Below are 27,201 nucleotides of genomic sequence, written 5' to 3'. Positions count from 1 at the left end.
TATTACGATTGTTTTGACAGTGAATTGACAGATATAAGTAATGGCTGCCTCCGTGGTAGGAGAGTGTCAACATTTTAGATCATATGTAGTATAAAAAATAATCAACATGGTTTAAATATCACCGATTATTGTGACAAAAACCGATTTATTTCCTATGGAAAATATTCCAATTGTCCATCCGAGCGTTTATAACTAAATGAAGTTAGTTTTACAATAAACCAAGTATGAAAAATTACGATACTCAAGCTCTGATCAAAGGAAAACAAATCGGTTTATCTAATGAAGACACGAGGGGAAATTCAGTAGTTGATAGATTGAAATCCGTAACTCAGTACGATTTTGATTCGAATACTTTAAGAAGCCAAAGCTTACCAGACTGCAGCAACAATGAAAGTGAGTTAAAAACATCCTTAGAAACGAACGAGTGGAATAAATCTCTAGATAAAGACTCGCAATGTCAAAAAACAGAATCGTGGTTTAAAACTTTCAGAACTTGGCCGGAAAGATATGAAAAGTTAAAAGACGTCGAATCGAGTCCATCTCAATCATCCCCAATGAAATCTTCGAATACTCAAGAAAGCTCTCAATGTAATTATAGTGATAACTCTTATGTGAAAAACAAACTCTCTTTTAACGAAGCTTTACAAAACATATCATTAGCTTATAGTCCCATAACTAAACAACTACATTTAGTTGACAATCCTAAGACTTATGAGACTGAAACTGAAAAAGACTCTAGCAATAACGATGAAAGTAATTTAAAAAAATTAGGACATAGGAGAAACGAGGGTGGATCTTTTTCCAGTACTATTTCCAGCTGGAGTGCTATTAGTGACCCTTCGACTTCTGGAAGCTTGATTGGTTCTGAAGACAGATCAGTTTCTAGTTTGGAAATAAGTAACATGAAATTGAGAAGAAAAAGTTTAACGAATTTTCTCTCAAAGTAAGTAATTAACGCATTCTCAAAATTTTATCATAAGTAGCTCATTTTAGGCACGTTTTTACTTGGAAAGTGTCTACCGAACCTACGAGTAGTGTTTGGAAGATTTTCAGTAAACAACCGAATGCTAATGATAACATTTCACCTGTACATGTAGTTGCGAGTTCCTCGGCTCTAATACAACACGAAAGGTTGTATTTCAAAAATTCACATATTTTTTCATATAATTCGAGAAAAAAAATTAATTTTCATTTTACAGGCCTTCTAATTTGCCGGCTAAATCGCAGGAAGAAGACCAGAGACACAAAGATGAATACAAAGCGATATTAGTTGCTGTGAAGAAAAAAGAAGCCCAAACGACAGCTGCTAAACATAAACAGCAGAAACAGCAATTGAAAATTGAGGAACGACAAGCCGCTTCAACAAGACATTTTATTCAAAATGTATTGCCCAATTGGAACACAATGTGAGTTTAAAATTATTATTAAATTGTTGAATATTTTATTTTTCGTTCATATTTTTTGTTTTATTGTTTTCTGTCTTCTAGTGATTCTAAAAAAACTATATAATTATGACTCAGCTCTTTCATTGACTTATTATCAATTTTAAACAAATTTGAGAGTAGTATTTTACTTTTTGATGAATATTCATGTCCCAGCCCTTTCATTGACACTAAAAATACTATACATAAATAATTATGAGTTTGCTATTTAATAAATAGATTCTAATAGAAGATTTTTGTTTTGCTGTAATTTTTGGTAGAATTTTGAGAATAAAATCAAAAAAATTATAAGGAATAATCAAAAAAGTTTGGTCTAATTAAATATGGTTTAAATTCCTTGATTTTTTTCCAAGTAATTAGTAAAAATCCACCGAAATGATGTTTTCAACTTTTCAATAGTTGATTGGGGTGTTTTTTCAGTATAATTATCAATGTTAAACAAATTTAAGGGTAGTTCTTTCGCGTTTGATAAATATTCATGTCCCAGCTCTTTCATTGACTCTAAAAATAGTATACATCAATAATTATGAGTTTGTTATTTAATAAAAAGAATCCGTTACAAAATTTTTCATTTTTTGTAACTTTTGGTAGAATTTTGACAATTAAATCAAACAAATTATGGGAAATAATCAAAAAAAGTTTGTTCCAACTAAAAGTGGTTGAATTTCCATGATTTTCTTCCAAGCATCTAATAAATATCCATTGAAAAGATGTTTAAAATTCTACTATAGTTAATTGGAGTGTTTTCTTTTTAGTATAATTCTCAAAACAAATTTGAGGGTAGTTCTTTCATGTCTCAGTTCTTTCATTGACTCTAAAAATACTATACATAAAATCTAAGAGAAGATTTCGATGAATCCAATGATGAGAACCATAAAAAGTTCCGGTAAATTTGTTATTTATCCCTTTCAGGTGTTCCCATAGGAAAACTTTAGACCTTTGGTGGCAGGGTCTCCCTTCAAGCGTCAGAGGCAAAGTATGGCGGTTAGCTATAGGCAATGAATTGAATCTCACTCGCCAACTTTACGATATTTGTGTAAACCGAGCTCAAAATCGCCTTAATAACGTAGAAATAACCAACAGCAAATCAGATTTAGATCAAGAAAGTAGCATGGACGTCATCCAACTAGATATATCGAGAACTTTTCCCCAACTAGGAATTTTTCAAGAAGGAGGACCTTATTCGGAAGCCTTACATTCCCTTCTAGCAGCTTACGTTTGTTATAGGTAAGTTTTTAAACAAAATTGATGGATTTTTTATAAAACAATTGTGTCCAGGCCCGACGTCGGTTACGTTCAAGGTATGTCTTACATAGCGGCCATTTTGATATTAAACATGGAACCCTGCGACGCTTTTATATGCTTTTCGAATTTATTGAATCAACCCCTACATTTATCGGCGTTCACTCTAAACCAAGACCGGATGCAGAATTATTACAAAGCTTACGATGAAGTTTTCAATCACAACCTACCAAAGCTCCATTCCCATTTTTCTAAATCCGGTTTGACGCCCGATTTGTACCTACTTGACTGGATATATACCATATTCGCCAAAGCCATGCCCCTGGATATCGCCTGTAGAGTCTGGGACGTGTTTTTAAGAGACGGATTCGAATTTATATTCAGAACCGGTTTAGGTATGTCCTTGAGACGGTCCTGTGCAGCGATTTATTATTATTTTTTTTTAGGTATATTGAATTTGTATCAAGATACTCTTATTGAAATGGATTTTTTACAAGGGGCACAATTCCTTACTCATTTACCCGAAGATATTTCGGCGGATTCTCTGTTTAGATGTATACAAGGTGTTAATACCACTGTCGGTAAACAAACTTTTAGTCAAATTATCGAAAAGTGTAAATTTAGTTAGTATTTGAAGGGTGTTTTTCATCGGGACTCAAATAAGTTTATAAATTATTTGAAATTAACGTTCAACTAAAGTTAATTGAAGATTTAATTTATTTTATTTCGCTTATATCTTGAAATTAATATTATTCTGGATTTCCAAGTCTTGGATGTAATTTTTGGGGTTAAAATTTGTCTCAATTTTTTTATTTTCTTCAAAGCTACTAGTAAAAATCCACCGAAATAATGTTTAGAACTTTTCTATGGTTAATTGGGGTGTTTTTTCCAATATAATTATCAATTTTAAACAATATCTGGGAAATAATCGAAAAAAATTATGTGCCAACTAAAAGTTATTGAATTTCCATGATTTTCTTCCAAGCATACAGTAAATATCCATAGAAATGATGTTTAGAACCCTACTATAGTTAATTGGGGTGTTTTCTCCAGTATAATTATCAATTTTAAACAAATTTGAGGGTAGTACTTTCAGATTTGATTAATATTGATGTTCCAGCTCTTTCATTAACTCTAAAAATACTACATATCAATAATTATGAGTTTGTTATTTAATAAAAAGAATCCGATACAAAAATTTTAATTTTTTGTAACTTTTGGTAGAATTTTGACAATAAAATCAAACAAATTTTAAGAAATAATTTAAAAAAGTTTGCCACAACTAAAAGTGGTCGAATTTCCATGATTTTCTTCCAAGCATTTACTAAATATCCACCGAAATAATGATTTGAACTTTTCTATAGTTGATTGGGGTGTTTTTTCAGTGTAATTATCAATTTTAAACAAATTTGAGGGTAGTACTTTCACATTTGATGAATATTCATGTCCCAACTCTTTCATTGACTCTAAAAATACTATACATCAATAATTATAAGTTTGGTATTTAGTAAAAAGAATCCGATACAAGATTTTTGTTTTCTTTGCTACTTTTGGTAGAATTTTGACAATAGAATAAAAAAAATAGGAAATAATAAAAAAAATTAGGTCTAACTAAATATGTTTGAAATTTCATGATTAGTATATATTTCCCCGGATTTCCAGGTATTTTAAGTATTTTTTGAGGTTAGAATTTGTCTCAATGTCCATTTTCTTCATTTGGTTTAAATAATGTTTGTATAAAACCTGTAATAGTTCTAATAACAAATTACTCATTGGTTTAGAGCTTTTTTCCTTATATTTCCTATTAAATTTGTTATTTTGTTGTTTTCCATTTACTTTAAAAATATTATACATGATATTAGTGCCTTAATTTGATTTGTACTATCATTTTCAATACAAATTGTAGGTATTTTGAATTTTATATTTTATAATTCTACAATTAATTTTAAAAAATACAGTACATCAATAGAAATTTGAGTATGGTGAATATTTTTTATGGCGGGCCAAATTTGGTTTAATGTATTTTCCACTTATCGAGCTAGATTTTTTAAACGGTTTTAATAATCACTGTTGTATCATCATGCATGCGTTACTTCAAGTGCCCTAGGGGTACATTGTATATCGGCTATGAATGGTAAATACAAGAACTAAGAACATTACCCTGGAGTATATCTGAATGTATTTCATGCTACTCTGATAATTCTTCTTCAAATTCAACTCTTCTCAAGGCTCTTCTTGATTCTATTCACAATTCTGTGACACTGCTGAGTGAACGGGAACTTTAATTTGTTTTATATCATTTAGTATATATATACATTGGTCATAGTCTTTCATTGACTTTAAAGATACTATACATTGATATTTGGTTAATCGGACATTGGTTTTAACCTATTTCATCATTTTTAGTACCTACTTTCTATGTTGGTACAATCAATTCGATATTTTTAGGTCTTCATTGACTTTAAAGATACTATACATTCATATTTGATATACCAGACAATGGTTTAGATACAGGTACAATAATTTCCATATTTGGTGCTTATTTCTCATAAATGTATTACAGAAATACTTGCATATTAATCATCTATTCCACAAACTAGTATTTTAGTCAGTAATAAAAAAAAATTTAGCGATCTGCTAATAAACATGACAAGTTGTCTAGAAAGTGAGAGAATATGTTCAAGTCGTTTTTCGAAATGTTTTATTTACATTTTTATGAAAAAACAATCGATTTTTAATATACTACACATTTTATTCAATAAAATGAAAATTGGGCACCAGTTTTAACTTATTTTATGTTGGTACGTTGAATTTTGTACTTCTCCAATAACTTTAAAAATATTATACAAGATATTTGGTAAATTGTTCTCTGTTTTTGATCTGTTATATCAGTTTACGTTTATATTTTCCATGCTAAAATTTGATATTTCGCTAATCTTCAATTGACTTTAGAAATACTATACAAACTTAGTAAAAAGAATCCGAACTGAACATTTTTGAGATATTCAGATGCTATTTACCCCAGTTCAATTGAATTTCCTTCAAAAACTATCAGTTTGTTAAGATTTCAGGTTGCAAATAACAAGAACTGAATTAGTTGTAAAAAATGTATAAATCAATGATTTTAACCGCCCAAAAAGTCCAATTTAAAAAAAATTCTATTATATACTGATTAATGATTTTTTTGTATAGAAAATCAAAACTATCATCTGCTATTTTCCATTCAAGTAGTTTACAAGCTGTTTTCAGCTAAATTTCATACGGTAACAAATCTAATACTTTGACTGACATTAATCGATTTTAAAACAAAAAAAATGAAGAAAAAAAAACTTTGGAACATCCCCTGATTTATTTGCCTAAACCGTTGATAGAATCTATCTATTTTACAGTGCCAAATACTTTTGATATGAAATAAATAAATTTTAATATCCGTATGTCAGTCAACGTGTTTATAATCATCTAAAACAATAAATACAGTACCTTATAGAGAAATAGAGACATCTTTTGAATAATACTCTAATTTTCATCCTCTTAATCAATGATATTTTCGCGAAAATATACATTTAACCATGTATTGTATTTATTCATTCAATGTTATCGATATTTGATAAATGAAAAAAATATATATTTTTGTAATTTTTTTGATTTTATACTTGTATTTAGCGACTATCCCTTGTATTTATATCGCCAATAGAATGTTTCAAACAATATTTATAACAGTTGACGCAACCCAAATGTTAATGCTCTTTCGGGGCATGAAAATAATGTTTTCTAATTAATTCATTTCACAATACAATTACGCTTCTTTTTTTAATAATTTTTGATTATATACTTACCAAATTTGAGGTTTATGGCTACCGGGAGCTAATTTTTACATAGAATTTTCTTTTTATTACGTTTTTATAACATAACCTATATATTCTTAAACAAGGTGAAAATTGGAAATTTGTTGATTTAATTCTATCAAATTATTTACAAGTGCTATCAAATTAATTAGTATTTATTTTAATTAAAATATATTTGAAACATAAATCGACTTTTATATTGTTAGTTATTATAAAACTTATGATAAATACGAACATAACCCTAAAATACTATGAAATAAAATTAACAGAAAATAAATGACACTTAGACACAGTAGTTGTTCAATTATATATCTGTGGTTGAATTGACATTTCTACTCTAATATATAATTCGATGGATTTTTTTTGTTGCGAACGAATCGTTTTGAACAAGAGAACACTTTTATTTTTTACACTAGGTTTGTTCGAATGATTCCACAATTTAATATGGCGTTAAAATTTGTTTTGCTCTAACTGTATTATATTTATTTAATTTAATAATTATTATAGCGAATCTCAAATTATTGCAACTAAAATACGATGTAGTTTAAACACTGTTATAAAACATTCCAATAAAGTGTAGTTGATTTAATTGCTCAATATAAATCATGACAATATACGAGGTTAGATCGAAAAGATATTTCAAATTTAATACTCAATTTGCGGAAATGTTCAAACTACATTCGATATTTTGGAAAAATTTGTGTATGTGATATATTTATATTGCTGGAAATATTTGTCTGAAATTTATTTTTAATTATTATATTAGTGAATATGAAAAACTTACATAGTGCCTCATTATATACAATTCTGTTTATTGACAAAACTATGTAAATTTATATATGAAAATAAAAACGATTATCAGAAATCTGTTTTTTTTTTTCTTTTCAACTCTCAACCCTGTTCCTTTCCTCTTCTTTAGACAAATAACGCTCGTGTTGAACATCTAATAAGATGACCGTCAACAATGACATAATAACAGTTTTATAAATATTTGCAAAGTAAATCATTGATAGTTTATTTTTAATATTTAAATAAGTTTTTGACGAACGCATCGCTAATGTTAGTTTCATGTACACGTTACATATATTTCGATGGTTTGTGTTAATTAAACAGACAAACTAAAACTACCAATTTCATATCTGTTAAAAAATATGTACTCCCAAATTTAAATTTTATTAATGGCGTCAATTTTACGTGTTACTACCACCTTAAAATTAATATATCATGATAAAATTCCAAATATTGAGAAGAAAGAAAAAAAATTCGACTCTTTTAAGCCGTGTTTATCTAAATATGAAACCATATAATTGTTAGAATGTTGCATACTGAATCGTATTTGACGAACGTGGAGCGTTATGTACACGTCACATATATTTCGATGGTTTATTTTAATTGAACAAACCACTAATGTCACCAATACTGTCGAATTTGAATTTTATTCATAGCGCGAAATTTACAGATTTATACTGCGAAAAGGTAAATATATCATAAGAAATATAATGAAATTCTAAGCCAAAAAAGTAAAGCTTGAATTGTTTCAACTGTATTTATATAAATATTCCAAAATATAAAAAAATAATTCTTACGACTATTAAATTGTTTCTATGCAGTAGCCATCTTATAAGAAGAGTCAAATCTTAATCGAGGATATGGTAAAAAATATATCATATTAAAAAACCAATGTAATACGTAATATTTATTCAACAAAATTCTTAATCTTAAAATTTCATCTAAAAAATTATCCGTATAATTGATAAAATCATGAAGAAAGGAAAAAGCAACAACAACCATATATATATGCAGACCAGTATCACCAATGCAATACCAATATGATATTATTTATTTTGAGAACTTAATTTACTCAGACTTATCTAAAACTCTAACTAAAAATAAAACTCATAACATCTTCGCGAATCATTTGAAAAATAGTTTGTTTACGTAAAACAATACGGAATTTCGTGTAAAATAAGTTGCATACTCAATTTTCATAAAATATATCTAGAGTAAGTTAATTTGATTTAATATATTTAAATATCAATTACTCATTGAACATATTAAAGTATTTTTGTTTTATGTAAAATAAATTACCATAACATTTCATGTAAGAGAAGTTGCATACTACGAAGATATTAATTATTAAAATTAATAATCAATCTTAGGGTATGTTCTGTGGTTATATCTATGAAACCATAGATGATTTAATAGATTAGAGTATGGTCAATTAAATTCTAAGTAAAATATGGATAAAGCATTGTTTCGCTATCTACAATTTCTTAGTTTATTTTTCGAATTGTGTAATTTGAAAACAACTACAAAGATTACGGTTATTTATTTAATAAACAAATCCAGACAATGCTCACTACATTCAATTGTATAGAAAAGTATGACACGTAATTAGTAATTCAACTGAGTTATTACTCACTTCAAATATTTTAATTTCCAATAAATATACAGGGAGATTCTTTGAAAATCGCAAAAACATATGAATTGATTAAATTTTGACCTATAAGAGGTTTTTAATTGACGTCGAACATTTAAAAATTTGATATCGACTAAGTTGTTTTATCAGATGGATGCATGTACTGGTTTTTACCAGGTTTTTCTTATATTAGTAATGATTAAATTTTTCTATAATACTTAATGGAATTCCCTTCCCACTGATTACGAACAATTGTTTTTTAATAATACGTGAGATCTGACCAAATACCTACCTCAAATATCTTGTATGATTGTTTTACCTTGAAACAAAGTCCAAGATCAATTTATACATACTTATATAACAACTAATATTTTGTTTTGGTATACTCTCGAGGTGAACTTGTATGCATATTTTATACAAGGTGATTTCGTTTTAACCTCTTGAGCTGCTTTTATGTCATTAAACGAAATTTATTAGTTTAGAAAAGCAGCTTGCATTACGAAATAAATTTAAGAGAAATTTTTTAAGAGGCTATAGGAAAGGAGGAGATTATGGTAATTTAACCCATTATATTACGTCTATAAACTAACACGAGTTCAAACTATAACTGGTTTACACGGTACATAGTAATTATCTCATATCATGGAGACATAAATACAGGGTAACTTAAAAGTATAAAATAGCAGGTGGGTTTATAAAGCTCGTCAAAATTGTAAAGCAGAATTTAATGAAAATAGATCCATCAGATTATACAGGCTGAAAAACAGAATAATTTACTACTTTGTGAGCCATCTACATTTAAATACTTCGTTTTTCTTAAAATTATTTATGATATAAATTCGTAATTACTTTCAGTTGTACAACGGAAGACAACGAAAGTTACTATTCTAGGGAGAAATGGCTTACCAACGCACTAAATGTCAAACAGATTAAACATGTACTTTACGTTTTATGTAGTAAATTTTACCTGCTTGTAGGTTCGATATGTTTGTTCAGAGCATTTATTCACTTTATTTCAAATTCTGGATAGCTGTACACAAGAGAAAATGGTTAATTTTGGTTAATGGTAGTAAACAACGTACAATATTGAAACGTAACTTCAAATTAGTAAAAAAAAATGAAATAAATAACCACGCATGACGTGACGTGACATGGACAGCTATGACAGTAGGTTATGTGACGTGATGTTTAAAATTCAACACGTCATATATCATAAACAAAAACTAATTTTCAATTAGAGAAGTATATAGATCAAAAAATCCTATAAAATTTGCAACTGCAACATTGTAAACGATTAAAAAATTATTTTATAGCAATAAAACTGTTAGATATGATAAAAAAGAATAAATTTGATATAAAAAATTTTCTTTAGATAACTCTGGTATATTTTCACCATTTCTGATATTTACAATATTCAGATTCCTAATAAAAAGTGGACAATTATTGACGTTGAGTATTTCCCTATAACTCGAAGAATTTTGCGGTGGCCGAAGCACCTGAAAGACTGAAAAAAAAGACAGAAAACTGACGAACCACGTCACAGACCATATAACAGTAAGCGGAGGCTCGTCAAAGTTGTGACTGGAAGGCAGTTCACTAACATTTTAAATCGCATTCTTCCACAACAGCCGCAGCAGTCGTTTCAACTTTTACCTGTGTCGATCGCGTTCTAGGCCAGTAATCCGGACAGAATTCTTCGTTTTATAGGCCAGTATATTCGTATGTTGCGGTGAGAATAATTTTAGCGGTAAGTTAACTATTATTTCCCAAATTTTTGTATACTTATATTAATTGAAAACATTGTTTTTTTAATTTATTTCACCGCTTATTTAGTTTTTTTATTTTAATTTGAACAAGATTTTTTTTATTAGAATTTCATATAAACAACGTCATAATAAATCGTACACCGACTATCAATACATAATACGAGGGATGTTACTAAATTTTTGACAGGGATGTAAATATGTCAAATCTGACAAATTTACATATTTACTATAATAAAGTTTGACATTTTTAATTGTTAACGTAGTCATATTTGAGTTGTTCTAAACATTTATTTTGGTAAAAAATGGCATTAAATCGATTTTCTATGACATTCGACGTAGATTAAACCAACAGCAAGTAGCTTCGACTATTGCAAGATCGTCATGTGACATACCGTGACTTGGGCATTAGTTCCATTCAATATTCAATACGACATTTGGCTGTCAAAAAGATTTGTTCGCTTTGGATACCGCTTAATTTGACAATCGCTCAAAAAAAACTTGTGTCGGTTGATGCGTTTAAATCACCACGATCGAAATGGAAAAAATGCTTCGACAATTGGTTCAAACGCATATACAAGTGTATTCATGTTATGAAAAACGATAAAAACCATTTATAGATATTTGTTTTTTTTTCTATATCTCAAAACTTGACTAGCAACCCTCGTATAACAGATTTTATCTTGAAATACCGGTGTTGCCAGTTGTGAAAATAGGAATGAGGTAAAAGGATTTTTGGATAGATGGCGTACTGTGAGTAAGAAATATATTTTTTTTTAATTACGTCAAAATTTAATTTTGATTAAGTTTTATTTGAACTAAAACAATTTTTTTCGGATGTAACTATAATCACATAATAAAATGCAAATTTTTCTTGAAAAAACATTATTATTTATTATTTCGACATTATCGTAGGGGTAACAAACAACTATTATCCCTTTTAGCATGCCTCTGATAACAAAGAAAAATTATATTTCAAAGTCTTCATGTCAGAACGAAAATATTTTAAGATTTTGAAAGAATTCGCTAGAATCCGTTGGAATATTTCAAATAGAACACCTCGTATAGTAAAAAATTGTATTTTAAATATTTAATTCAGTTTCAGTTTATTATTATTTCTAAAAATTAATTATTATTTTAATTATTTTCCAATCTCGATAAAATAATACATAATAAACTACTTTAATGCGAATTTTAATTTCTTATCATTATAAAAGTAGAAATAAATTTGGCAACATAGCAAATATTAACAATTATGACGCAACACATAATACAAGATTTAATTATTTATTAAAAATTGACAGCACTTTCATTACGGTGATTATACGTCATTCTAATGTCATCTGTCAATTTTATATAAATCTGATCAATAATTTAGTTTTAGTAGCCACATAAAAAAATAAATATGAAAAAAGTTAATATTATCACGAAATAAAAGATATAGCACGTCATTTAACTAATAAAACCTCCCTCGTATGTTTAGACTCATTTATATCCAAAAGGAGATATTCTAAGACAAAAAATAATTATCACGGGACATGCTGTATGTAAAAAAATTGTGTTAAAACGATAAGAAAATGTCGGAATTAACTAACGAATTTCCCTGTATTAAATACTTAATAAACAAAAAATTATACTTTTTATTCGGTAGGATATATACGTGTGTATGTTCGGTAGGTATCAGTGCTGTTTCCGATACGTGGTTTTGCATTGACATGCGATTTTGAAAGGTAAAACCTGAAAGAAGCTACCGACCAGTTTCTCGTTGTTATTTCGAGAAGATAGGCCGTTGACCAGTGCCAAAGATGAAGATGCCCAAAAAGTATACATTGGTAAGTTGTTTATTTATTTTTTTCTCTAATATACTTTCTATAAAATCTAACTAAATATTGTGGTCGATTAAAAAGTTGTTTCTAATTGTTTTTTGTAAAATTATTGAACCAAATCGTTTGCTTTTTCGTTCAAATCCTCAAACTGTAATTTTTTTACAAAAAATATCCAAATATACACGTTTATCCATAATATTTAAACTTTCCTGTAATTCTTTATTATAAATATAACACAATATAATTAAATAATAAATTCCAAATTATATACTCACTCTGTATATTATTACAAAAAACAAGATCTGAATATTTTCAATCGTACTTAAAAGAGAAGACAACAAGGCAACCAACAACAAAAAACCAATATCCCTCTTCAATGACATGTCATTACGGGAAAATAATTTTATTTATATCAGTGAAATGATCAGAAAAAAACCTGTCAATAGTAGATAAATATATTCATAAACGTCCTTGTAATATTTGAAAATACATATTTCTTCTGTTTAAATCCAATTCGTTTGGTGACAATATCACGTCGCATAAATAGATGACTATTTCCGGGACTGTACCTTCCAAGTTCTACCCAGCGTTGCCACAGTTAACTCGCCTCCCCTAACTCTTTATATAATATAAATGTAATATTTGACTATAGTCTTTTAATCCTGCCTTTCAAAATTTTAATCAACTTCTTAATTCAGAATTTTTTGTTATAATCCTAGTATAGAACACAGAAATTCACCTCTAAGAACCGTCTGTAGCAACACTAAATTAGTGCTATGTACGTACAGAAACGTTTACCTATACTTTATATAAAAAGTGACGAATAAGTTTGGCTTAAAACTTTAATAAAAAGTACGTTTCATAATAATTTAGAAATAACCAAATTATTTCGTTTTTGTAATCAGCTCCGGGTGTAAATAAAAAAATCTTATGGCAACACTGATTCTACCTAATCTTATACTTCTTTGTCTGTCAAAACGGTTTAATATTAAAATTTAAATAATATAACCCTTTTAGATCTCTAAATGAATATTTTAATTGATAATAATATTCTTAAACGGCCTTGAATTATTAGAAAATATACATTTTCATTTGTTTTAATCCAATTTGATTTTATTTACTAAAAAATTGTATAGACATATAATTGTTTCCGGGACTGTACCTATCATTATTATAATATCTATTCTTTTGTGTTTGTTGCGTCAGTTGTTTAGTTATTTAAATACGAGATTGTTAGTCAATGTGAAAAAAAAAATGTTTTTTTTGTTCAACATATTTTGGTCTTGTAAATTGGAGTGAACCTAAAAAAGAACTTCATTTATTTTGAAATCGCAATGTTGCCGGCTCTGAGAAACGTCAGTAATTAAGAATTATATGTTGTTCATTTTTTTTTTATTGTTGTGTGATTTATTTAAAAATGAACTGGACATACTGTATAAGCACTTTTGTATATAATTTTATGATTAATTATGTGTATTATAATTTGTTTCAAGTAATACAAAATTTATTTGATTAACTTTTATGTTATACAAATAAATCTTTATCAAACTAAATATCGAAATCATCAGATAGTTTCTATTGTCAATTTCAATGTTTTTTTTTTTAAATAAATAATTGAAAAATTGAACAATGTCTTATAATTAATCGGAAAATACTCTATTAATACTAATTTTATGGTTAATTCAGATCATAGTCATTTTTTTATGGCATTATCGCTTTGATTCTACATTTATGGAATACGTTTTCTGGCGCATGCTCTATTAGTCTGTTATAACCCCCAACATAGTTGTTTCTTAGCGGGTGGATTGTGTGTCAATTAATTTCCGGACTATTTGATCAGTGTACCTAAATTTTTTGATGAAAAGTGAATTTTCGATAAAATAATTGGTAAGTTGGAAAATTTTTCATAAACTCCAAGTGATATATTAATTTACGATCAAAAATTTGGTTTGAAGTATTTATATCTGGCAACATTGTTAAGTGAGGATATTTCAGAAAGCGATCTGTCGAGTTTTGTCTCTACAATTTTCATCCGAGAATATTTTAAAAACTAATTAATTTAAAAAAAAACATTTTACTTTACGTAATATAATAGATTCACCATCAAATCGATTTTCAGCTTAGAATTTATTAATTAAAACCGTATAATTAATTATGGTCGAAGGTATTAAAAAATTTTACTGTGACTAATTCAAGTGACGTAACAGGTGAAAATAATAATAGTTTTCTGTCATTAATAACCAGTTATCGCCCTCACTCATTATAGTCCAGTCAAATTAGTCAATAGTCCCTAATGTAATAATAAAATTCTGTACTATAATTGTCTTTACTCATGGGCGGGTGAGGAAATTGACAGTTTCAAAGGGGGCTTCAGTTCTCAAATAGGTTTGTCAATTGTTTTCTTCATAATATGACATGTCATGTGTCAGGTACTTACAGTTTATGAATGATATGAGCGATTCAAAAGTGTAAACGAGTCGAACAGTGATAAAGAACGGTTGGCATAGCTACTAAAACCGGCCTAAAGCTTTCTTCTTTTTTCACATCCGTTTAAATTACCAGATTTAGCACAATGCGACTTTCAAATAGAAAATCGGATAATAAGGAAACATTTTGACACATTGAAAAGTCTACGAAAAAACAGATGTTTCACGACTTTTTGATATTTTTATTGATAATCCCACGAAGTACAATTTTTTTCGTAATCATAACCTTTCATGAGCAAATTTGACCGGACTATATTATTATGTTTTGACTATACTCGCATATTCTCTTCCTAATTCGGAAATCGTTTTCAAAGTCAAATTATTCGACATTAAATTGAAGATTATGTTTCATGAATATATTAAAATTAACCACCATGTACAAATTGAACGCAATCAAAAGTTTATTTACGGCTTTCATTCGGAAACAATCAGATGAAACATTTGAAAGCGTGAATAGAAAACGTTTTGACAGATGCACTTAATTAAAATGAAATCAACAAAAAGTGAGGTTGAAACACTTTTGTCTGATAATAATCAAATGTGATTTCATATGATTAATTCAATATGATTATAATAATCAGATATCAAGTAATTTTTTAGAATAATCTCTCCAAATTATCAAAATATTCTTTGTACTACGAGCGAATCGTATTTTTACAATAAATAATATTAATCGATTTTATCAGTTCGTTTGAAAACAATTATCTTCATCTCACAGATACGACGTATTAATTTTGATTTACACAGTTTGCTGTGCCATTGAGTAAACAAATTAACGTTACTCAAATTATTCTGATCATATTATTTCTGATTTTAATAATTTTGAAAATCCCAAACAAGTGAACAAAACAAACATATGATAAGTATCACGTGACAAATGGAGACGAATTTAATTGGTTTCTTATAGTTGCTACCAAGTAACCGTAATAAGACATATGTTTTACATCGTTGCCACGTTGTAATTTTGTTCCCGTCGTCGATTTTTATGAACTCTTCTGAATAATTTTATTTAGTATTAATATATCATAGATTTTACGTATTTTCAGAACTGAAAAAAAACAAACTCTTGTTTACCAACCTACAAAATGCGATATAAACTGCAAAATATTTATGTAAATATTAAAAAAAATGTCACGTATTTATATTTACGTATCAGATAAACATTTTGCACTAATTAACATATTAGTTTATAAAAAAAAAGTTAATTAAACGGAATTTACAATTTAACACGTTTCAGTAGTGGATACAAATCGTTTATATACTTCAAAACGACGTATGACATTGTGTCAACATGACATTCGAAATCAATTCTTTGAACTAGATGAATCAAGAGTCACTTGTCAGATATATTTTAGAAAATCTCATTTTCAAAGATGAACCAGACCTAAACGTTTCGAATTTTTCCTAGTGTATAATTCTAACGAAAAATATTAGCTACAATACGTAAAATAATTCTTCTAGATCATTTTCGCTGTCACCAATCAAGTTTCTTTTAGAATTAATTCGATTTTCGTACATTATTTTACGTTCACCCTCGTAAGTTTAATAAGGCTTTATAAAAAAACAACTGTTGACAAAAATATTTATTTATGTTGTTGAATCTGAAGGCATTATCTAATAATAAACTCTCTGGGATACTGGCTGTTATTGCCGTATAAGAATGAACCTACTTACTTCCTAATTGAGTTAGTTTAACGACAATCGTTTCATGAGATGGTGATTTCCAAACGAGTTGGAGAGGTAAATAACTGCATATCTTATTTTACTTATATATTAACCTCTAAATATAATCAGAAATTTTTATTGATCTGACAACGTCGCTTAAAATGTAATAGCATATTATAGAATCAAAACTATATTTGAAAATGATTCCAAATTATTATTTTTATTTATTTACATTTGTTTATAGAAATTAAAAATATATTTCAAACTATTACATGTTAGTTGAAAAAGTTTCCAAAATGGACTCTCTCGAAAATGTGAAAGGAATTAAAATAAATATTTTAACGTTATTAAAGATATTTTCGTCTTATTAAGTGTAAATTTTCACTTCTTATATCTTTTTATATGATTTTCGTGATGATTTATATTGATTATAGGTCCCTTTTTATAAAAAATCTATTCAAAGTAACAGGTGAAAAATTGACATTTCGACCTACTTGGTTAAGACCGAAGTAGGTCGAAATGTCAAATTTGTACCTGTAATTTTAAACTGATTTCATATGAATATACACCTAAAATCAAAATAAATTTAATAATAATATTAATATTAATCTTTCATAATTCTTCATTATGTCGCTGACGTGACGTAAACATAAATACCCTGAGTTTGTGAATCTGCCCACTCTTTAGAAACTGGCTAGACGACAGTGCGACGTTGCCGCATATTTAATAATATAATAATACTGAAATTTTTCCAATTATTACGAGTAGTGTAGAAATTTTAAAACGACTCTCGTACCAATAAAATTTATGTTACAAGCGAACTTGGTTTAAGTAATGCTTTTTTTAAACATTTCATTTAATTTTTATGTCAAAACTGTCAACCTAAATGACACAGCTTGTTTTGACAGATAGTGAGCGATAGATGCCTATTGATAGATGTTCAGAAGTGGAGAATCCATTCATTTGAACGGTCCTCGTATATTTTGTTTTGCTGTGTTAATTTCCAAGAGATGCATTTTTCACAGATAATAAAATTCATTGTTTTGTATTGATAATTAACGGTCATTACCCAGTTCTATAATCGAAAATACACAACATTCTTTGTTTACATCTTATACAAGGCGTCAATTTTTAAATATACTAGTCTATATTTTGCCCCCAATAGAAAATTCGAAAGCATGCAACGTCATATTATTACGACAAAGAACGACTACAATAATCAACGTTAAAAATCTTATGAACGCCTGGAAAATTTTTCAAAAGTATTTTTATATATGTATTTCTTATAACAAAGTAAATATTAGTCATTTTAAAAACTTTTAGGATCAACAATATTTATTGATGATAAAACAAAAATCAATACGATTTCGATTACATCCAAATTACTAGCAACAGTGTATGTTTTGGTAGTCGACACGCCCCTTAAATTAGTTTTTATATATGACTCTAATAGAGGGCGTTACTAATCAAGTATTTTCAAGGTTAAATTTAGAACGAGGTTTTCTAGCATGTTTTTGTTTAAAATAAAAACAATTACAATTATTAATATTATAAAACAATACTGTCTCTAAGTGTTAGTGAACAGTAATAGGAATCTCGACCTAATTTATAATATACAGAATAACGCAATATATTTCAATTTTTATAAAAATTTCTCCACGTAGATTTTTAATCGATTGATATATTAAACTATTATTATATTAAGGAAATAAGCTACTTTTATTAGTTTTATCGAAATTATTTCGTTTGTGATGATAGATTGGACCACTCTGTTCATTGTCTGCGACCGATTGGATTGTAAATAATATTAAAACCTTATCTATTATTGTTCCAAGAGATACTTAAAATCTTGACAATAAAGATAATCGTTCCTAGTTACTCAACGTTACAACTTTCTGTAAATCGTATTCGATGTAAATATTTCCTTTAGAGACAGGTAAATATTGTTTTGTTTCTAATAGTTTTTGCCCACGTCCACCCTGTAATAGTTCACTAACAAATACATTAGCTTTGTAGTATTGTTTATACATCTTTATAAAGTGACATACAGATGGCGCTACAACTTTTAATCGACCAAATATTTATTAAATAGATGTAAAATACGTACTCCTCTTAGATATCTTTTGTAAATAATAATAAAATTTTTAATATTATGAATCAAAATAATCAATTAAATTAGGTTTAAATACATAGGATAGGTATAGTGATACAAAACTGTCAACGATGCAGTCTTCTTCTATATGAGAACCCCTAACCTTTAATAAATTAAAATCGAACCAGAGCGATTTATAATCAGTAATTAATTAAAATTACTATCAGTATAATTATTTAATGATAATTTAAAATATTATTTATTCCAGCCCCGTTTTAATATTTAATATATTGCATGTAAATTATTGAATATTTCCGTTGCTCTTTATTACGTGACAGCGCGATGTTGCCATGAGCTTGTTCGAATTGCTTACAGGAGATGAACAACTAGCAACGTTTCACTTCTAGCCCAAATTCCGTTCGGTATTGGGGGTAATTGGGGCAATTATTTCAGTTTATTAAATGTCACGTTATAGAATTATTATTTTCCAGTATTTGACGTTGCACATCTATTTTCGTTTATTATAATTATGTCATCTTTGGATTATTAAATATGATTTTATGTTAGGTTATTATATTTCTATGCAAATAATATAAATTTTAGTACTACATATAACTTCAAGATAAACTGATTATAAAAATTAACAATTACGAAAATAAACAAAAACAAATAAAAACTTAATTTTAATGAGTAAGTGAAATATTACGAGGGCGGATTGATAGAATAGTAAGAAGGCAACTGGGCTGAATACCATATTTTTACTTTGAAATCGAATATAATATAAAACTGATAAACAAATAATTCCAAACTATGGGGTGGCTCTTTATCCCCAGCAGTCTAATACAGGGTGTGTGATTGCTAACCTTCCAATAATTTGTAACTTCACATTCACTTCACTCTAATTTTATAATAGTACAGGTAAAATATGATTAAATCCGAAATTAAATTGGGCACTTCTGATTTACTAGATTCTCGAAGGTTTTCGGTTACTGAATTACAAGTTACAAGAATCCATTTTACGGTGAAAATTTTGAGCTTAGGAAAAAATGTTTTGGAACCAATCTGTAGAGAATTTGGTACTTTACATTTTTTGCTTGGGTAGTTTTAATCGAATTCCTCGTAGTTTTCGAGTTATTCACGATTCAAAATATTGTTGAGTGTATAAACCCATTTTAAGGTGAAAATTGTGAGGTTAGGAACAAATACTTTAAATACTTTGTAGAGAATTTTGTGCTCTACATTTTTTGTTCTGGCAGTTTATGTATAAATCCTCATAGTTTTCGAGTTATCCGCAATTCAAAATGCTTTTGAGTACATGAACCCATTTTAGGGTGAAATTTTGAGGTTGGGAAAAAATGCTTGCGAACCAATCTGTAAAGAATTTTGTACTGTACACTTTTTTACGAAATCCTTATAGTTTTCGAGTTATCTGCAAATCAAAATATTTTTGAGTGTATAAATCCTTTTTAAGGTGAAAATTTTGAGGTTAGGAAAAAATGCTTGAAAACCAATTTTTAGATAATTTTGAGCTCTACATTTTTTCTCTAGCACTTTTTTTCGAATTCTTCGTAGTTTTCGATTTATTCATGATTAAAAATATTTTCGAGTTTCAAGTCCTAAAATTTTGAAAAACCGTGCCTGTAATTTTGTGAAGACTTGTTCAATAACCCAAAACCTCCCAGAATTTAGGAAATCAAAACCTAATTTGCCTGTACTATAATCAAATTCGTGTTAAGTTTATTGTCGAAAATTATTCCACATACTTTAATTTTTTTTTATATTCATACCGGAATCTAGACCGCAATTGATATGGAAAGCCAGATATAGAGAAAAAGAAATGTCACTTTCTATTTTAATGGTTGGTAATACGTGATTAGATTAACGTATTCATTAATTATTTGCTTAATCTTATTTTTTATAACCAAACAGCCGATATGTGAATTAATCAAATCAATTTTTATTAATAATAACTTTTATACCGCCATAACATAAACCTTCTAGTTAATTACAGTAATATACTATGCCCCTCCACCCACTATATATAGAGAGTCTAACAAACAAAAACAGAAATTAATCATATTCAATATTAGCAAATCGAAACATTCGAAATTAATCATAGTTGGCGGAGGGAATTATTGAATTTTAGTTTACAAATTTTATTTTGTTACAGAATAAAATGGCCGACGGTAATCAGGCGAAAACTTTGCCTCAGTACATCGCAGCCCTTTCCGGTAAGAAACATTTTATTATTATTTATTAACATGGGCGTGTAAAACAAATTATACACATAGAAAAAAACTGTTACGGCTGAAAGTTAGGTTAGGGTAGATAGGATTAAACGCACGTACTTACTTAAAACTCAATATCAAACTTTCCAATAGGGACGAAAGGACGCAAATCTTGTCAAACTTGGAACCATTTAGCCGCTTTCAGGGGTTTCAGAGATCGTGGAATAGTGTACTAATTCTAATATATTTCCGCGCTTTCGAATACTTACGTATTTTGGTTGTTTCTTTAAAAAAAACGTTAATGATAATTAGCTGGCAATGACCTCATCTACCGGATTTTTTTTTCACCTATCGAACTTTTAGATCCCTCGGATCCATATATTTGATCTATTGCTCATTTATTCACATTCTTTTGCTTTATTTTCAAATAGTAGGTAACTTTTAGTTTGTAATTGTTTATTGTAAATCATTCTCTAGGTTCGGAAATCAATGTTTCTCGGGATTATTTCTAGAACACTGCTCATAGTGGATCTCCTCGGTTTAAACAACATTTTTGTTTCAAAATTACTCGATAAGTTTCGTTCTTTTACCAAATAAAGTATTCTTAGAGCTGCTAGAGCCTGAAATGGATGTTTTACAGTACATAAAGAGAAGCTCCGGATTTAATCCTTTGTCCTAACTATTATTGTGGTTTGGTCTTTATTATGAACCCTTTTTAGATCCCATTTGTGTGGTCGAGTATTTACCGATTCTACTCTTTATCATTCTGGCTAGAACTTTGTATACGACATCTAAAAAATTGTCAAATTTACTTTTTGTTATGTTCTGGGTAAATAATTACTTGTACCATTGGTTTGGCAACTGCTCTTGTGCCCATATGTTCGCTTCCTCAAGAGTTTACAACTTCTAATGGAACCTGTCGACTGTCATTCGAAGTTCTCTTAAAGTTCAAGTACACGGGGCGAGTTTCCAAGCTACAAGTCGGTTTTTTTCATAAGCAGCTCGTAAACTGGCTGCGTGTACTCACAGTAGCTTGTGCACAAGTTGCTAGTAACGTTAGTCTTAAAGATGTCAGAGGATCTGGTTCGAGCGGGAGTTGTAGTTGTAGTTAAAGTGATTAAAAACGCGAAACGGAAAGTGCAAACGTGTGGGTGAAACCGTGGATAGGAAGACGTACTGATTAAGGTGCATCAAATACTTTACTGAAAGAGCTGAAGAAACGAAGATCCTGCGGCGTATAGAATTAAGAATTACAGGTCAACAGTTTGATGAACTATTGGGAATGGTAGAGGAAATGTTGTCAAAACAGGACACGATATTCAAGTCTCCGGAATACCCGTTTCAAATTCGTTTCGATTTGTTATGTTCTTCGACCATTCATCTTTAATGGACTTGATTTTAGATTTAAGTAGCTTCGCATCCATTTGGCCTAACAACTAATTTTCTTTCAGCTCAGACATATATAAGTCGGTTAAAATTCGTATCCCTCGACGATTTGTTGCTGTAGTCTTTATCTTTTATGTTCCACAATGTAGGATTACAATTTCCTACAATGAAATATCACTAGTGTTTCACTTTATCTTCACAACAGGATCTAGATAGGACACTGTAGGGAAACCACCAATAATTTAGCAAATCTTCGCAATAACCTAACCTAATTAACAGCAGATTTGCTAGCTTGTAAAAACCCGTGTATTTGAGCCTTTTGTTGGCTTTTTATTTTTATTTTGCTAAATCGTTTGATTTTCCGATCGAATTTGGTGAGTTATCGTTTGTTCGGTCAAAAAATATGTTTCTTCAATCTTTGTTTTTGATTTTTCGATCAAATTTGATGTATGTTCGAAATTTATTTTTTTATAAATTATTATCAAAATTTTGGCCTCAACCCAGCTCTTAACGTAATCAATTACGAGTTTTTTTTTATTATTCTACTCAATATCAGTGAGTTATCGTTTGTTCGGTCAAAAAATATGTTTGTTCGATCGTTTTATTCTTAAATTTTCAATTATCATTTCTGCGCACGCGCGTTTATACAAGATTACGCGGTTCATTTGAATCTTGTTTAAATCAATCAACACAAATAATAATTACACTGGCACACAATAAAAAATAAAAGTTCTCTGTACATTTGACCGGATTTTTCGAAGTCTTTGTATTTTAACACGCTGAATCCGAATACGAGGTAAGTTCGACCTGTATACTCTTAAAATTTCAAGAAAATTTAAAAAAAAAACGAAAAATAAAGGAATTCGGAAGCAATGGTGATAAAAAAAATTTCAAACTTAACTAAACATAATTATCATGCATTTTGATTCGTTGATTATAAGTCTAAAGTTTATTTTGATAATTAGCCGTTTAAAATCTAAATATATGTTGAAAAAAAATGCATTTTTGATGATGTAAAAAAACATTATATGGAGCCAATTTATGATTTTCATTTGCTAAATCTAGATTTTGAGTTTATTTTGTTGATTGTGTTGATTGATTTAAACAAGATTCAAATGAACCGAGTAATCTTGTATAAGCGCGCATGCGCAAAAACGATAAGTAGAACATGATGTTGCTAGGGAATTGAAAAATTAATTATTAAGAATAAAACGATCGAACAAACATCATATTTGATCGAACAATCAAGAACAAACGATTTACAAAAAAAAAATTATTTATCCCCGCCAAATTAAGAGAGCTGTCATTCGATGGTTTCATTCAGCGACTCTTCTTCTTCTTCTTCTTCCAGATCCTGTTTCATCATTTAGCAGTTGATTGTCAAGTTTCAAGTTTTTCTTTGTTCCTCCGATGAATGAATGTCAAATGCTTTAATTTCTTTTATTCACATATTTTATTTGCTTTCATCCTTTCGTTTTAGTACTTCCGTCCTTCCAACATTCCTAATCTGGTCTGGTTTCTTCCTGTTTAAAAACCATTCCTCTTTCTTCCCAAATCTTCCCGGCTGTATCAAATTATTCATTTTTTTCTTCATCTTCCAATATTTAACACTTTTTCTTTACATATTTTTTTGTTTTGCAGTTTGTCTAGGAGCTGTAGCCGCCGGAGCTATCCTCGGTTGGACCGCCAACATATCGGATCGATTAAAAAACGCCGAATTCAACGATATCGAAATAACGGACGACGCTCTAGGATGGATCGGTTCGTTCGCAACATTAGGAGCCATGGTGACCTGTTTCCCCATAGGTTTCCTCTGCGACAAAATCGGTAGAAAATGGAGTTGTATCTTAACGGTGATACCGTTCACGATCGGTTGGCTACTGGTCATTTTTGCTAAGAATCTCAGCATGATATACGCCGGTAGATTTCTAACGGGATTAGCCGGAGGGGCGTTTTGCGTCGCGGCGCCTATTTACACGGCGGAAATCGCGCAAACGAACATCAGAGGAACGCTGGGAAGTTTTTTTCAATTGTTATTAACAGTCGGTATTCTTATTGTTTACGTAGCAGGCGCGTTCGTCACGCCTTTAACTCTAGCCGTACTATCCGCTGTTATTCCTTTGGTATTCGCGGCCGTGTTCTTTTTCCAACCGGAAACTCCCGTTTATCTAATGAAGAAAAATAACGGGGATGGAGCTAAGAAGGCTTTGCAACGATTGCGGGGATCTGCGTATAATTGTGACGCGGAACTTAAAGAAATTCAACACAACATCGAAAAATCTACTTCGGAACAAAATTCGTTTGTGGAAATATTGAAAACTAAAGCTAGTATCAAAGCTAATATCATCACGTTCGGTCTTATGTTTTTTCAACAGTTAAGCGGCGTTAACGCGGTAATTTTTTATACGGGGGATATTTTTAAAGCTGCCGGTTCCTCTAGCTTGAAACCGAGTACCGGAACGATTATAGTCGGTGTATTACAAACGGCGGCTACGTTTTTATCGGCTTTAATAGTCGATAAATTCGGTAGGAAGATCTTATTGATAATTTCGATCGTTTTTATGGGGGTTTCGGGTTTGGTTCTTGGTGTATACTTCTCGTTATCTTATAGAAATCTCATCGATCAAGATCGAATCGATGCTATCGGTGTTTTACCGATCGTGTGTTTGAGTGTTTTCATTGTGATGTTCTCTTTGGGTTTCGGACCGATTCCGTGGATGATTTCGGCGGAATTGTTGCCTCAGGAGATTAAATCTACGATGTGTTCGGCGGCCGCTATGTTTAACTGGTTTTTGGCTTTTATAGTCACTAAGTTTTATGTTAATTTGAAAGAAGGCGTCGGACCGGACGTTACTTTCTACATTTTCTCGGGAATATGCTTCTTGGGAGTTGTTTTTATTGTTTTCCTCGTACCCGAGACGAAAGGTAAAACCGTCGCGGAAGTACAAGCCATTTTAAGCGGTGAACCGATTAAATCTAGCGAAAAAGAGGGTATCGACAATCCTTCTTTCGATAATTAGTCATAATTTTTATTTAAAGTACCTGGTTTTTAAATATATTTGTTGTTTTTTTTAGTAATGTTTTACATCGTATTCGACTTTCGTGATTTACACGTTGATCGTGTGATCCGAAAATATTTTATCTTGTGATTTTAAAATTTTATCTGTTTTAATCGTTTTATAATTTTTTTTCTGATTTTATACAAAAAACAAATTTAAATCGTGTAAAACGCTAAAAACAAAAAAAATTATCTCTATTTTTTTAAACCCCACGCCACTGGCAAACATTATTTTGACAGAACAATAATCGATTATTCATCGATAGTACGAAATAATTTGAGATTTGTATCCAACTTCCCATAAATTTGTAATACTAAATCTACGACGTCATTATTTCGTACGCTTTAAAAGAGATATCGTGAATAATTTAATTTGACATATGTCAGCTCACTCTTATAATTCAATTCCATCAAATTCATTTGTGTGCGAATGTTTTTGTTTTATAACAACGATTATTTTAAACAATTAAAAATCTAAAATTAAATAAATAGATCGTATTTGAATATTTATAACTATGTGTGAAAATGTATATTTAGTCAATTATATGCCATTATCGATATTATTGATTGCTTAATTTATTATATTTTATTTAAAAAAAAAAATATTAAAATCATATTATATTACCTTGTGTTTTATTTTATCACGTACTAAGTTGTAATTGGGGAAAGGAACAGTCATCTACGTATCCCTACGAAACATTTTAAATAATGTTCGTCTTGCAATAAAATATATAACACTTACAAAGTATATCGAGGACACGAAAAATTACCTATTTTATACGAAACTCGTGGCTTAAACACTTTTAAATAAATAAAAACACCGAAAAGAACAGTAGAATTGTTCAAAGCACTTTGTTAGTTACACATACTTTCACAACAAATATTTTTCAACGATTTTCTGTAACACATATAAACCAATTTATATTTTACATAAAAAAATGAACAAACAAAATTTAATATCAACTATTTTTGTTAAATTACATCGCGTTTAAATGAAAATACTATTCGGCTAAAATACCGAAATAACAGGCATTGAAAATTTTGACATTCTTCTTTTTTATCTACTATTCTTTTACGTCTAGAAAGTTAATACGAAGTTAAGCAAATAATTTTAGACAACCAAACATACACTTTTATATTGAGTACTGCATTGCTAAATACCTAGTTAGCTCTAACACTAGATTAAAAACTACATTTAAATTTCTTATTTCTTAGACCTTTTGATATATTAATGAATCTAAATTGATTTCAGGTCTCTTCTATTTTGAAATTATTCGAAACGTCAAATTTTATCTTCTAAAAATTATTAAGTAAACTGATTTTAAAACAGAAGAGAATTAAAATCAAGAACATTTAGATGCATTAATTACATTTAAATATATTGTCACACCACTATATTTTCTTTTAAATCAATAAAAATGAGCTAAACAGGTGAGCCCAATACTGGTTTCGTATATCGAACTTATGTTTTTATATCCCTTTCGAGTTCAAATTGTTTTGTATATCCTTCATTTACATTTCGCTCTCTTTTATCTAATATAATATTAAATAAATTAACACACTTGTAGTATGTTTAAACCTTTAATATTGAGAACACACTTGTAGTGTGATAGACCTTTAGTGTTGAGAATCGGCAACAAGGTCAAGAGTGGACAACCCGCGAAAAAATGTAAAGCTGTCAGTAGTGGTATTGTAGGACAGAGGTTAGAAATAACCGGCCGTAAAGTATTAATTCATAATTGTATACAT

The 27,201-nt window shown here is 29.2% G+C and overlaps 2 protein-coding genes across 5 annotated transcripts; both read left to right on the top strand.

Moving 5' to 3' along the window:
- Positions 1-33: 33 nt before the first annotated feature.
- LOC130443142 (TBC1 domain family member 12-like) lies at positions 34-7,394 on the top strand. 2 transcript variants are annotated; one of them, XM_056777633.1, is made up of 6 exons: positions 34-943; positions 994-1,131; positions 1,200-1,406; positions 2,355-2,669; positions 2,721-3,079; positions 3,131-7,394. In XM_056777633.1, the coding sequence occupies exons 1-6, from the start codon at positions 225-227 to the stop codon at positions 3,310-3,312; spliced, it is 1,920 nt and encodes a 639-aa protein (XP_056633611.1). In that variant the 5' UTR covers positions 34-224; the 3' UTR covers positions 3,313-7,394. The 2 variants fall into 2 exon arrangements, with proteins under 2 accessions (XP_056633611.1, XP_056633612.1); XM_056777634.1 differs by lacking the exon at positions 994-1,131 and having other exon boundaries at positions 40-943; positions 3,131-7,388.
- Positions 7,395-10,530: 3,136 nt separating this feature from the next.
- On the top strand, positions 10,531-26,076 carry LOC130443455 (facilitated trehalose transporter Tret1). Of its 3 annotated transcripts, XM_056778094.1 has the most exons (4): positions 10,531-10,695; positions 12,389-12,543; positions 20,951-21,011; positions 24,036-26,076. In XM_056778094.1, the coding sequence occupies exons 2-4, from the start codon at positions 12,517-12,519 to the stop codon at positions 25,412-25,414; spliced, it is 1,467 nt and encodes a 488-aa protein (XP_056634072.1). In that variant the 5' UTR covers positions 10,531-10,695; positions 12,389-12,516; the 3' UTR covers positions 25,415-26,076. The 3 variants fall into 3 exon arrangements, with proteins under 3 accessions (XP_056634072.1, XP_056634071.1, XP_056634073.1); XM_056778093.1 differs by lacking the exons at positions 10,531-10,695; positions 12,389-12,543 and adding an exon at positions 16,653-16,763 and having other exon boundaries at positions 24,036-26,068; XM_056778095.1 differs by lacking the exons at positions 10,531-10,695; positions 12,389-12,543 and adding an exon at positions 18,544-18,624 and having other exon boundaries at positions 24,036-26,068.
- Positions 26,077-27,201: the final 1,125 nt, after the last annotated feature.

The sequence above is a fragment of the Diorhabda sublineata genome, chromosome 4 (genome assembly GCF_026230105.1).
Source record: "Diorhabda sublineata isolate icDioSubl1.1 chromosome 4, icDioSubl1.1, whole genome shotgun sequence".
NCBI classification, from domain to species: domain Eukaryota; kingdom Metazoa; phylum Arthropoda; class Insecta; order Coleoptera; family Chrysomelidae; genus Diorhabda; species Diorhabda sublineata.
This window is presented reverse-complemented; position numbering and strand designations above follow the sequence as displayed.